The sequence below is a fragment of the Myxocyprinus asiaticus genome, chromosome 5, assembly GCF_019703515.2.
Source record: "Myxocyprinus asiaticus isolate MX2 ecotype Aquarium Trade chromosome 5, UBuf_Myxa_2, whole genome shotgun sequence".
NCBI lineage: Eukaryota > Metazoa > Chordata > Actinopteri > Cypriniformes > Catostomidae > Myxocyprinus > Myxocyprinus asiaticus.
Window position 1 is genome coordinate 2,676,730 of NC_059348.1, and position 14,278 is coordinate 2,691,007.

At 40.1% G+C, this 14,278-nt stretch overlaps 1 protein-coding gene across 2 annotated transcripts in view; it reads right to left on the minus strand.

Moving 5' to 3' along the window:
* Positions 1-13,675, minus strand: part of LOC127440742 (uncharacterized) — a 38,891-nt gene extending 25,216 nt beyond the window's left edge. Inside the window, exons 1-4 of one of the 2 annotated variants that reach the window (XM_051697550.1) lie at positions 13,550-13,675; positions 12,080-12,311; positions 11,639-11,795; positions 9,512-9,721 (exon numbers count right to left, since the gene is read on the minus strand). In XM_051697550.1, the coding sequence (XP_051553510.1) occupies positions 9,512-9,721; positions 11,639-11,795; positions 12,080-12,283 (571 nt within the window). In that variant the 5' untranslated portion in view covers positions 12,284-12,311; positions 13,550-13,675. The remainder of the gene's footprint in view (positions 1-9,511; positions 9,722-11,638; positions 11,796-12,079; positions 12,312-13,549) is intronic. The other variant, XM_051697551.1, reaches the window with a different exon arrangement.
* Between the last annotated feature and the right edge of the window lie 603 nt (positions 13,676-14,278).

Consider the following 14,278-nt stretch of genomic DNA (forward strand, 5'->3'; position numbering starts at 1 on the left):
AAATAATGCTGGATATGTTATAACATGTTATAACTGGATATATTATATAACATATTAGGGCTGCACGATTATTGCCCTTGATATTGTTATCGCGATTATTATTGACGACTAATAGATTAAATTACTGTGATGTCAGGCAAATGTGCTTGCAGGTTCTTCAGAACATCAGGTGGTTATGGGCTGCAGTTTATTTTAAGCATTAAATACTGTAATAATATTTGTTAATGTTACGAAAGATTATTATAAAGGTATATCTATGGTTTACAGTGAATAAATTTATGTAGGTTCTTTCTGCACTATTGACAAAATCAGTTTTAACTTCAGTCAATATGCCTATGTCTCATGTAACATGCTGATGTATACACATCCTCACACATTTAACACACTCCCAAAGCCTGAAAAACGTGGCATAAAAATCAAAAACTACTGACAGACATGCAATGTGTGTCTTTACTGCTTAAATTATTGGTCCACACACAGTAAATAACAATATTTGACATATTCAATAGTCAAACTGAACAGCTGATTTAGATTGAACTTCCTTACTGCATTTAAAATCCTGTATTGGGATCTTGTTCGCATAAGATCATCGTTAAATCATATTTGGCCTCAAATCTGTCACAGCAGTTGCACTTTGGAAAGTAAGATCAGCCTGTTTGTGATTTTGTGTGATTCCTTAATTTAAATCTAATACGCGATAACGACGATGGTCTGTGAAATTTAAAGTTCAAGACTTTTTCTATGTCCAAAACATCCAAAACAAGCTGACTTCAAAACAAGCTTGTAACGTTTCAATGATGGAAGGGAAAGGAGGACACAAGGAATTTGGGACTTCAACTCAAAGGTATGACTTTAATAAACAAACTAAACTCTTTAACGGGTAGCTCTCTCCTTCGTCTCTGGCGTGGTCCCTTTTTAATCACTCTCCCCAGTGTTTACTGCAATCAGAAACAGGTGTTAGACATTATAGCGCTCAGGTGTGTGCACCCTTACCGCTTTCTCTCCGGACGAACGCTCGACCATGCCCCCGCTGCCACATATCCCCACCACCCAACTCAGGATGGGGAGTCATCCGGTCTGCCCACCACTCCCCCCCCCCCCTTTCTGGAAAGGAAGTCCGCGACCCCCGGTCTGTGAACCACCTCGAATCTAAACGGCTGAAGAGCCAGATACCAACGGGTGATCTTTCATGTGGTGGAGCCATTGGAGTGGGGCATGATCTGAACAGAGGGTGAAGACCCACCCCAACAGGTAGTTCCAGAGAGTGAGGATGGCCCACTTGATGGCAAGACACTCTTTTTCAATGGAGCTTTACTTAGTCTCCTTCAGTGAGAGCTTGCGGCTAATGTACAGCACTGGGCGTTCCTCCCACTTCACCACCTGCGAGAGCACAGCCCCCAGCCCCCTGTCTGAAGCGTCCATCTGTAAAATGAAAGGGAGAGAGAAATCAGGTGAATGTAAAAGCGGTCTGCCACAAAGTGCAGCTTTCAACTGCGTAAACACCTGTTGACGCTGCTCCGTCCACTGGACCGGGTCTGGAGCTCCCTTTTTAGTGAGATCAGTCAACGGGCTGGTGACGTCCGAATAATTAGGCACAAACCTTCTATAATAGCCAGCCCCAGGAACAGTCTCACCTCCTTTTTGGTCTTGAGTCTTGGGCAAGGTCGCACCTGCCCGTGGAACCCCAGATACCGTACCTCCACCCGTCCAACTGCGCACTTCTTGGTGTTTGCCGTGAGTCCCGCCCGTCGCAGCAACCTCAGAACAACCCTCAGATGCTGCATGTGCCACTGTCAATCATTACTGTATATAATGATGTCATCCAGATAGGCAGCGGCATAAGCAGAGTGTGATCTGAGGACTCAGTCCATGAGGCGCTGAAACGTAGCCGGGGCCCCAAACAAAGCGAACAGAAGTGTCACAAATTGGTGTAAGCCAAACGGTGTGGAGAAGACCATTTTTTTGTGGGATATTGACGTTAAGGGGATCTGCCAATAACCCTTTGTCAAATCCAGTGTCGAATAAAAGTGAGCTGTGCCCAACCGATTGAGCAACTCATCAATATGAGGCATTGGGTATGCATCAAATTTAGACACCGCATTGACTTTCCTATAATCCACACAGAACCGTACAGACCCATCGCTCATAGGAACTAGAACAACCGGGCTGGACCAATCACTGTGGGATTCCTCTATTACTCACATATCAAGCATTGCATCTACTTCTTCCCAAACTATTTTCTTTTTGTGCTCGGGCAGTCAGTAGGGACGACTACGTACCACTACCCCAGGCACTGTCTCGATGTGGTGCTGGATGAGGTTTGTAAGACTGGCAGAGGATTAAACACGTCTGCAAATTCTTTCTGCAACTTGGCAACCTCTGTGACTTGATACAGTGAGAGGTGGTCTCCACAAGTGACCGGGGCAACATGACTGGCTTTTACGTTCACCTCCGGTCTGAGCTTCGCCCTCTCCGGAACTATCATTGCCAACGTCACAGGGACCGCCTCCCTCCATAATTTCAGGAGGCTGAGATGGCATATTTGATGTGCGTCACCTCTATCTGTTCGTTTTACCTCAAAATCGAGATCTCCCACTTGTTGTGTGACCTCAAAGGACCCTTGCCATTCGGTGAGTAATTTGGAGCTCGATGTGGGGAGTAATACGAGCAATTTATTTCCCGGTGCAAATTCCCTTAGCCGAACACCCTTGTTATATAGTCGGCTTTGACGTTCCTGAGCTTGGAGCAAATTCTCCTGTGTTAGTTGACCCAAAGTGTGGAGTTTTGCTCTAAGATCAAGAACATATTGAATTACCACCCCTGGAGTCACAAATTCAAATCCAGGGCGTGCTGAGTGACTCCAGCCAGATCTCCTAAGCAAAGAAATTGGGCCGGTTGCTAGGGAGGGTAGTCACATGGGGTAACATCCTCGTGGTCACTATAATGTGGTTCACTCTCGGTGGGGCATGTAGCGAGTTGTGCGTGGATGCCGCGGAGAATAGTGTGAAGCCTCCACACGTGCTATGTCTCTGCGGTAACGTGCTCTACAAGCCACGTGATGAGATGCGTGGATTGACTGTCTCAGACGCGGAGGCAACTGAGATTCGTCCTCCGTCACCCGGACTGAGGTGAGTCACTATGCCACCATGAGGACTTAGTGCATTGGGAATTCCAAATCGGGGAGAAAAAGAACATATTGAATTTCATTTTTACTCTCTGAAGGTCCCTCCTCCCAAGTTTCCCGTATGATGTGGAGCACGCCGCATGGCCGCAGACCATACAGCAGCTCGAACGGGGAAAACCCAGTGGAGGCTTGTGGGACCTCTCGAACTGCAAACAACAGGGGTTCGAGCCATTTATCCCAATTTCTAGCATCCTCGTGCACAAATTTATAATCATACTTTTCAGGGTTTTATTAAATCATTCCACCAACACGTATGTTTGTGGATGGTAAACACTGGTGCGAATCGATTTAATATTCAATAATTCATATAGTTCACATAGTGTTCGTTACATAAATGTAGTGCCTTGATCAGTGAGGATTTCGTTTGGAATCCCCACTCAGGAGATTATTTTGAAGAGTGTCTCCGCAACACTACGTGCTGAGATGTTGCGCAGAGGCACTGCTTCTGGAAAACGTATTGCATAATCCACCAGAACCAATACAAAGTGATGTCCGCATGCTGTCCACTCTAATGGTCCAACGAGGTACATGCCAATTCTTTCGAAGGGGACCTCGATTAATGGAAGGGGGCGCAATGGCGCTCTTGGGGTAGCCGGCGGATTCACCAGGTGACATTCACGGCATGCCGCACACCACCTGCAAACATCCCCACGAATGCCCGGCCAATATAAACGTGCCATAAGTTGGTTCAGTGTCTTTTCCTGCCCCAAGTTATCCTCCATCATATTATAATGAGCTGTCTGGAATAACATTTCCCGACGGCTCCGCAGTATTAACAACTGGGTTGTATCCTCTTTTGTCTGAGTGGCCTGCATCACTCTATACAACCGCTCTTTTATAATAGTGAAATATGGATATGAAAGTGTGTTGTTTGGTTGGAGTCGTTGACTATCAATAACTTTCACTTGGTCAAGGGCATGCCTAAGGGTTTCACGTCTCGACTGCTCTAGAGGGAAATCCCTTTCGGAAAATTCTCAAAAGGACGGGAGGGGCCGAAGCCTCCCCCTCCCTTACGTCATCCTGACGTGGAGCCGACAAAGATCACCCCGGCTCTGCCTCCCCTGCCAAGGCATTGCACATTTCCCATCTAAAAACATTCTCACAGGACCCATCCACACAGATTCCTTTAATACATTTTTAAATTCCGGTCAATTAATTCCCAAAATTATTGGATGGGTGAGGCGGGAACTAACCAAAGCCTCGTCTTGAACCAAACATTGGTGTATAGTGGTCTGGTTGCAGCCCGTATACACCCAGGCTTGATGTGTACTCCCCTTGACACTCACCGGTATTCTGTACGCTCCGGCTCCACTGGGGACAGCCCGTGGAGTGTCGGGGACCTGGACCACAGTTCCCAGCTCCATCACTGGACATTGGTCCCGGAAGTGCCCTGGATCCCCGCATCTCCAGCAGGCCGGCCCAGGTGTTACACCCACACCTGTGTCGGCGGATACATCCATCTGAGGGAGAGAGAGCGACGAGGCACTGGGGCAACCGGCGGCGGAACAAACCCCCACGAATGGGGAGCTGGCTTCGACGGCACATTTCCACGCCTCCGGGGTACTGGGATGGGCTGCAGTGAAGGGACAGATGACCCCCATCTTCATGAGGGCAAATGGGGGCTGCTGGGTCCGGGGTCGTGGCCGGGGCTTTCTCCTGGTGAAGTAGGCTCCGGATTACGTGCCGGTCCTCTGCTTAAGCTTGGAGCACCTCCTGGAATCGGTGATCCTGGTCCTGGTGTAGCTCAAGCAGGGCCAGATATTGCGCGTGGTGCATACTGGCAAGGGTCTTGATGACTTCCGCCAACTGCGAGGACTCCATGCCGGCGTATTTCCTCCAATTCTCCCGGGTTTCAGCACCAGTGTAACGTTTCAATGATGGGATGGAAAGGAGGACACAGGGAACTTGGGACTTCAATTCAAAGGTATGACTTTAATAAACAAACTAAAAACAGCTTTTCAGCATAACACTCTTTAGCTCAAACTCAACATAGTCTCTTTCTGACAGGTAGCTCTCTCTCCCTTGTCTCTGCCGTGGTCCCTTTTTATCGCTCTCCCCAGTGCTTACTGCAATCAGAAACAGGTGTTAGACATTATAGCGCTCAGGTGTGTGCACCCTTACCGCTTTCTCTCCGGACGAATGCTCGACCACGCCCCCGCCACCACAACGCTACATTTTAGCTTGTTTAATACATCAATACAACTGTTATTCTTTTTTTTTTTTTTTACGTTGTACACAAAAATTGGGCAACCCAACAATATTCAGACTCTCCTGTTCTGCACTCACAAATGTTCTCATTATAAATATAGCTGTTTAAACAACACAATAAATCACTTATTTAGACCCTGTCTGTACCTTGATTATATCGGTCAGGGATCATTTTAGTTTTGTCGCGTTGCTCGTTTGCAGGTTGTTTACCTATGATAAATAAAATGGGGCGACATTTAACAAATTGAAAATAATTCTAAATTGCTCCTTTGTTCTACAGCTTCTTTGAGTGTCAGGTGATGTTTCTTTAACACTAATTTTCGTGTGCCATCGCAAACCAAGATGAAATACTGTAAAGCAAGCATCTGGACGTCAGACTATTCAAAACTTGCGCATAAGGATTGGTTGTCATTACTGACAGAACTTTACTGTAGAATCACTGCGTCTCTGATTGGCCATTGCCGTTTCATTGCTCAACGCACATGTCTGGGATTGGTTAGAAACTCAACCGCTGCAAAAAAACATTCTAAATAGAAACCATAATCGCAACAGGAGTAGACTTAAATTGAATGCCGTAATCGTCAGTTTTCACAATTACATAATCGTGAGAGTCATAATCGCGATTAGTTTTTCGATTAATTGTGCAGCCCTATAACATATAATGGGATATACTGTAAAAATATGACCTGTAGCAATTAGGGATTTCTTGATACCGATACTGGTATCGGATCCGATACCATATTCATGTACTTGTACTCTTGTACTTGGTGCCAGATGGGCTGGTTTGAGTATTTCTGTAACTGCTGATCTCCTGGGATTTTCATGCACAACAGTCTCTAGAATTTACTCCAAATGGTGCCAAAAACAAAAAACATCCAGTGAGTGGCAGTTCTGTGGACGGAAATACCTTGTTGATGAGAGAGGTCAACAGAGAATGGCCAGACTAGTTCGAACTGACAAAGTCTATGGTAACTCAGATAACTGCTCTCTATAATTGTGGTGAGAAGAATACCATCTCAGAATGCTATTCTGCATAATATCATCTCAGAATGCGGGTTGGTGCTGTTTTGGCAGCATGAGGGGGACCTACACAATATTAGGCATGTGGTTTTAATGTTGTGGCTGATCGGTGTATAGTTTGAATGTAATTCAAATGTGAGCGCTTGTGAATGTGTGGAGACAGTGTTGTGCTGATGCAGGCTGCTCATACCTTTTAAAGCTCCTCCAAGTCTAATACAGGGAAAACACTGTCATGAGCATTGCGCGCTCTGTTTGTAGCAGATGACAGTAAACGGAGTGTAAATTCACATTGTAGCACGAGGTACATACTTATTTAATTAAATAGCAGACTATTGCGGTTTAATAATCACTTTGAGTCACATAGCAACCGGCTTTTCCAGAGTGGGAATCTGCCATCATAGCGTCAGTGCTCCTTGGTCAAAACAACACAGAAACACCTCAAAATAAAAGGTCCACCAAAATAAAAGCTAAATTTATAGGAGAAATTACAGAAATATCTCACTACTGTAAAGTTATGTAATATTCACTGTAATACTACTACTACTACTAATAAATCAGTAGTAATTGTATTATACTTAAGCAGTATCTAACATCTGTGATGCTCTGTTATGTAGCACTTTATCTGACCATATAAAACTCCAATGTTGTATTTTGGAATGTGCTGCGAGGTTCTGTATATAAGCACTTAATTTGATAAAAAAAAAAAGAACAGTATTGATAAATTAATTGATATTTTTTAATTTGATTAAGTTAATGAATTCATTTATTTAAATACCATTTTGATGATACAACTGAAATAAACTGTTTATATGGAGTAAAAAAAAAAAAAAAAAAAAAACAGGTATCGGACTGTATCGGCGAGTACCAAAAACGAAGTATCGGTACTCGTTCTAAAAAAAAATGGTATCAGGACATCCCTAGTAGTAAACCACTAGTAGCCTACTACAACCTTCAGAATGTGAAAACCATAAAATACATTTTCTTTAAGTATAACCTCTATATAATTGCCTGTGCCAGTTAAATTAATGCTTGGACACCGTCGATGTTTCAGCGCAGTAATTTGAATTTTTTGACTGTCCCATGTGTACACTAGGCAATGAAATTGCTGCGTCATAATTTTTTTTGCATAATTCTGCAGCTATAACAAGTGTTGTTTTATGCCTATATAGCAGGGGTACTCAATTAAAGTTCCAAGAGGTCCGGTCTCTACATTTCCTTCCCAGCAATGGTCCAGATAGTATGTAGCTTACATGGTGTCAGTAGTTATATGGCTAAGATATAATGTATCTTTTTTTTAAATGTTTTTTTTTTTAATAGTTTTTATAACTTGCCATGTTGACAGCAATAGTACTTTGTAAAAAAAGAAAAAAAATCCTGATGAGGACATTGGGGGCCCAGAGACAGCTAGTGGGGTCTGAGAGATCTTTTCTACCAAAAGATTAAAATATTTCATTAGTCGAGGGCACTTGGATGTGAATATTAAAAGATAAGATCAACAGTTTGTTTTGAAGCTGAATGACAGCAGTCTAGTTTTGTTGAAATATTTTTACATTCAGAATCTATACCTATGTACTGTGGGTTCAGGGGTGTCCTCAGAGAGAAAATATAAAAATGTAAAAGCCTGAATGGACCATGTTTATATTTTCCTTAAAGTGAGAATCTACTAACAACAAACAAACAATTTACATAACAGTGAAGCATTAAATATCTGTTTGATTAATTTAAGGATAAATAGGCTTTCCTTGCCATGATGACGTCTCTGCTTAATTTTCACAAAATTAGAACAAAAATCTGTTTATTATGAAAGGCTCGTAACATGCTGATTAATGAAGCTAAATTTAGATGGAAAAAACGTTATAGTCTTAAGGCGGCACGTTAACTTGTCCTGACACAAACCTGGCTTAGCTGAATCACATATCAGACAGATGAAGATAGTGTCACTAAATTTTTGTTTTCTGCAGTGTATTTAAGCAAAAGATGCCAGTATCTGTAGCGGTATCTCCGCTACTGTTAAAATAACCGCACCTGCAACTCGTACGTACAGTAAATAAGGCTTTATGCAGCGCCTCGTGTCAATAGCGGGGAGAGAGGCAACTGGCGCGGAGCAGGAATAAAGTGAGTAGCACTGAACGCTATTTATTCCTGCTCCGCGGGCGAATACACGTATGCTTACATAAAAACTTAGCCAGGTGTCAGATAACTAGCACAAAGCTACAGAGCTCAGTCCGGATTTAATTGTCTTTCGGTCCGGATCCGGACCGTAGTCCGCCAATTGAGTACCCCTGCTATATAGTATGGTTGTATACTCCTTATCTTATTTTACTAATGATATCATTGTAAAAGAGCAGAGGGAAGGAGAAACAGAGTATCTAATGAAAATTAAGATATAAAAACATACAACTTACTCTCATTTAAGGAGCGTGGCCCAAGTGTCGTACAGAATACTGTAGTTTAACTGTACCTTTTCTTTGAGAGTATTCAGTCCCACGCTGTCCTAATGTTTGAAATAAAATCCATTGAGTTTTTTTATCAATCAAATTAGCATCTTAACATTTCAGCAATGCGCTATATCTGTCAGCTCTGCATAGGCTACCGTTGTATTCCATTGATTTAAAAAAAACGCATCTGGCTAAAAAGATACGGCAGGGAAATGATTGATCATATTCATATCCATTACTGATAATAAAGCCGTTAACTAGTAAATAGGGTTCAAGTAATTCCTATTTATTTAGTTTACAATCCAAGACTGCCCAACCCTTACGACAATTAACCATGGTTAAACTACAATATCTGTGGTATTTCTAGTAAAACTGAATTCTACTATTCAAATTACTTTTCACTGGTTTGAAGCAGGGATTTTTTTTATAATAATAAAATTATTTTTTTCTTTATTCTGACTAACCTTCCTAACTCTTCCCATGGTACACTTCCTGGCCGTTATGATTGCAATCTGGATTGCAACAATGCACAACTATAATTAAAATGATTTTTTTTCAGTTAAGAGATAAAGTTATCTTTAGACAATCTAAACCACTTCAACAGAAATAGCATTCAAATTGACTGACTGTAGTTTTTTTAAAAATAAGCAAAAATGTTTACCATGACCATTTTGAGCAGAGGCAGGTATGTGTACAGCAGAGGTGGGACCGATACAGGTGGACGTGCTCAGAGTAGAAGTTGGCAGTAAGTGTGTAGAAGGGGTGAGAGCAGATGTGCCAGCATTAGCAGGGGCAGAGTTAAGGCTGAATGGAGCAGGTGCTGGGAAATCGAGTGGAAGAGACTGCGTAGACCTCTGCTTACAGGAACTTTCTACTCAGAAAAATAAAATAAAAATACGAACAGTAACTGCTTGCTATAGGAGTTGTTCTTTGATCAGAACAGCAAAATCTCAACATTCACTTCTTTCAAAGACTAAATATTAAGTGCAGTTTTATCAATTATTTATGGCATATTTTATCATTTGAATTATAAAATATTTTTTGTAAGGGGGCATCAGTAATGGAGCAAATGCAATATTAGGTGTTTACATCCATTACATGCACACAGTAAAATAAACATTCACCAAAATATTTGTACCTTTTTAAATAGGTTTCACAGTGTGGTACATCTCATTTCAATATTGCCGATATAACAAAATTTGACTAAAAGTAACACTGCATAGTGTACACGATTACAGGATACTGAAATTTGGAGAACCCTGGGTTATGTAGCAAACGTTCACATAACTGACTAATTCCAATAGTGAATTCCAACGCAAAAGTATAATCAGCATTAATATGTTTTCATAAGAAAACACACTGATTTTGCTACTTTAATGCCTCCTCCTTTCGGCTGCTCCCGTTAGGGGTTGCCACAACAGACCATCCATGATATTTATTTATCCTCATATTTGACTTGGCACAGGTTTTACGCCAGATCTACTTAATCTACTTAATGCCTCTCATCCACGTAAAATAGCATTTTCCTCCACCAAAAATTGAGAATTTTGAAAATGCTCTCTATTCTTCGGAAAATGATTCAAAAACTGAGAAATAGAGTTTTCAAACTTAAACAGATCAGTTTGGATGTGGCCTTATTCTGTGCGCCACAACAACAAATGAATAAATACATTTTCACTACAAATGAATGTTGCATTTTTAATGAATAAATGTTGCATTTATATAGCGCTTTTTCGGACAATACACACAAAGCGCTTCACACAGTGAACAGGGGACTCTCCTCAACCTCCACCATTGTGCAGCATCCACTTGGATGCTGCAACGGCAGCCATAGTATGCCAGTACACTCACCACACACTAGCTAATGGTGGTGAGGAGAGAGTAGAGTTACAGAGCCAATTTACGGATGGGGATTATTAGGAGGCCATGATTGAGAAGGGCCAATGGGGGGAATTTGGCCAGGACACCGGGGTTACACACCTACACTTTTATGAGAAGTGCTCTGGGATTTTTAATGACCACAGAGAGTCAGGACCTCGGTTTAACATCTCATCCGAAGGACGGTGCATTTAGCACTATAGTGTCCCCGTCACTATACTGGGGCATTAGGACCCACACAGACGGCAGGTTGAGCACCCCCTGCTGGCCTCCCTAACACCTCTTCCAAATGTACAACAAATCTTTAAATCACACTTACACCACATAAATGGCTTAGAAACATGCTGTTCTGTGAAAAGTGCTAAACAAATAAAACTGACTTGATAAATGAATTTAAGCCCTAGCAATGTTTTTTATTAGTTAAATATATATTTATTTCTTTGTTTGGAGAACATTGGAAACTGATAAAGGCACTTTTTTAATAATATAATGATCAGGCAGTGATACAACCCAAAGTTCTGCTGAAATTCAGCAACACTTTCATTGAATGAACCTCCTGACAATAAATAGATGCAATTAACTTTTAAAAAGAGGTAAAAATAATAAGCTATCATGGGCATTTACTGTATCAGGTAAACTTTTGACGTAGTATTGTCTGAACCATATGTAGCATTTTAACAATACCAGATTCACACATGCTGTTATTTACAGACATTATGGCAAGATTTTGCCAGTTTATGTGGTAAGTAATTTATCCAAAAATGTTAAAAGTATTCAGAATAACAAAATGTTTGGTGTTGAAAATATATAAAAAGTTTGATATCATAATAAGAATGTTTGAGGCAAGTCATGGGTCAAAAGTGACCCTCAGTAACATAGTGAGAGGAGCTTGGTAGGTACAAATAAATACCTCTGACAATAGTGTCATACAGTTGCTGCATGGCTGGCAGAGAGGGATGGCTTTGCATCAAGTGGTCTTTCATCAAAACTCCTGAGGAGCGCTGCCGGCCTCTCTGTTTGGTTATAAACAGCATTGGGAAGACACCAAGTACTTCCAACTTATGAAGCTGAGAAGAGAGAACAAAATGCTTTGAACAATAAAGATACTGTCAAACTACTGTAAGAGAATTTCAGGAATTATTAATTTGAACAAATTAACAATAAGCTTTATTGAAAGAATGGTAAATGTTCTGTAAATATCAGTATAGTATTGGTCATTTTTTTGTTCTGACAGAAAAGTAGAGCCAGAGAAAGAGGATCGGGACATGAACCAGTGAGCTCTGGGCTACACCTCCGACAATTATATTGTTACTTTGATAATGATTTAAAAAAATAACTCAATAACACTTACAAGCAAGTCCACAGAATTCATTACTTTGCTAAAATTGCGATCTTTTTTCAATTTGGCAGCCCACTGGTTGTTGTATTTAATTTTTTGGGCCTTCAGTTTCTTCTTTTGTGCAACCTTCATCCCGCAGTGACAGCATGTTTTGGAGGCATTGCCAATCTTTTGATTGCAAAAACTGCACTGGCGTTTTGTGGTTCCAGGTGCCATGTGTACGTGTTTCTGCAGTCTGAAGTAACTGCAAAACAGAAAGAATGACAGCTGTGTTAAATTACATGACAATTTTTGGATTTTACATAAAACTGTGGGGTTGCCTTTACTATTAGGCAGAAGAAAAATTTATGAAAAGCTGGAAATATTTAGTTTATGTTGACAAAAATCATAAAACAGAGAGGACCTCTCAAGATGAGGGTCTAAAAAAACTTAAAAAGGCACATTTTGTTCAGGTCATGTGGTGTAACCCTGAGAAAACTTCTTGATAATTTTTTACTCAAATTCATAATACTTATTACCTTGGGAAATGTGTTGGAAAACTTTAATGAAATTAATGATTAAGTTGTTTATACTCTCTCATGTATTCAATGTGCAAGGAAAGTTATTTAATACTAATTTACTTCACGGTTACACCACATGACATTTTTGAAGTCTTTAAATCTTTTTATAGAAAATTATATAAAGGTTTTTCAAAAATGGATGGAACCAAACAGGACATAAAGAGAAACGTTAGAAATGTAATAAGTATAATTAAAAGATTTATTTTAACACCCCACACAACCTTATTTGAATGACCCATATACATCTATGCAATGTGTTCACTGATGTAGGCAAGCACTTCAATTGCAAAAATAGTTTCCCCTTATGAACATAACCATGGCTTCACTGTACTGTACTAGAAGTACAGTAACCATGACCTTTTTTTTTTTTTTTAACCATGTAACATGTACCACAAATTAACCGTGGTGTTATTACAATAGTGAAACTGTAGTCACCATGTTTTATTTTTTGGCAGAATGATCCTGATTTTTAGAACCATATTTCTGGTTTCCATGTATTATTTCTATGGTTGCACTACAAATGCCATATTTAAACTATGGTTACTGTGGTAAAAACCAGGGTAAATTGTGTAGTTACTTTGGTTTTAACTGCAAATAGCACAATTAAACTACGGTTACTGTAGTAAAACCATGGTTAATTCACGTAGTTTGTAATGGGATAAACTTGTATTGCAAACTATTTAAATAGGAATTCCTTAAACCGTAATTTAGTAGCCAACGGCGACTATTATCAGTAACTGATATGAACAATGATCAATCATTTCCTCGCCCTAGCTTTTCAGTTGTATTTGGTTTAAATCAGTTGAATACAACGGTAGCCTATGATGAGCGGACAGATATAATGCATTATGAAATGTAAAGGTGCTAAATCTGATGATGGATTTATATCGAACATTAGGACAGTTTGGAACCAACTACTCACCTAGGTCAACGCAGGTAAACTACAGCCAAATATCGCGATGTGTTTGAGAGTTCGGCCAAACTCCTTGAATGATGGTAAAACGATTCGACTCTTACGATATCTTGCGCCAACTTCTTCTTCAGTGGGTTTAATGGCGGGTTGCAAACCAGCTTTTTAGGTGCATACCGCCACCTCCTGTACTACATTGTGAATTGAATTCAGTGTAGGCTTAAATGGATGATTTCTTACATCTTGTTTTTAAGTCCACTGATTCTTATTAATTTAATAACTGCCATTATAATTTTTCCATTAACTTGTCTTATATTTAAAATACTTGTAATTGTGAATTCATTACATCCTGCAGCCAGTAATTCTCTATGTAGTTCTTTCCTTTCCTGTACATTGTAGGGCTTTACTGGTTGTTTAGATCAGTGTTACTATCAGAAATAATTAATAATGATTTATTTAGTTATTAATTAATATTTAAATTAATTAAGTGAATCTAACTCATTAACCTCATATGGGGCTCCAGTAAATGTAGTGCGCTACGTTTAGGAGCGGGTTTGGTTATTAGCAATAATTAATAATTATCAAAGACAATTATTAATTATTAAAATCAATAGAACATTGATGAGAATCAATGTTAGCTTTTTTTAATCCTTTAAATTAACAATTATCAAAGATAATTGCTAATCATTAACATCGATGAACCATTAATTAAAATTAACACTAGCTTATTGATCATTCAAA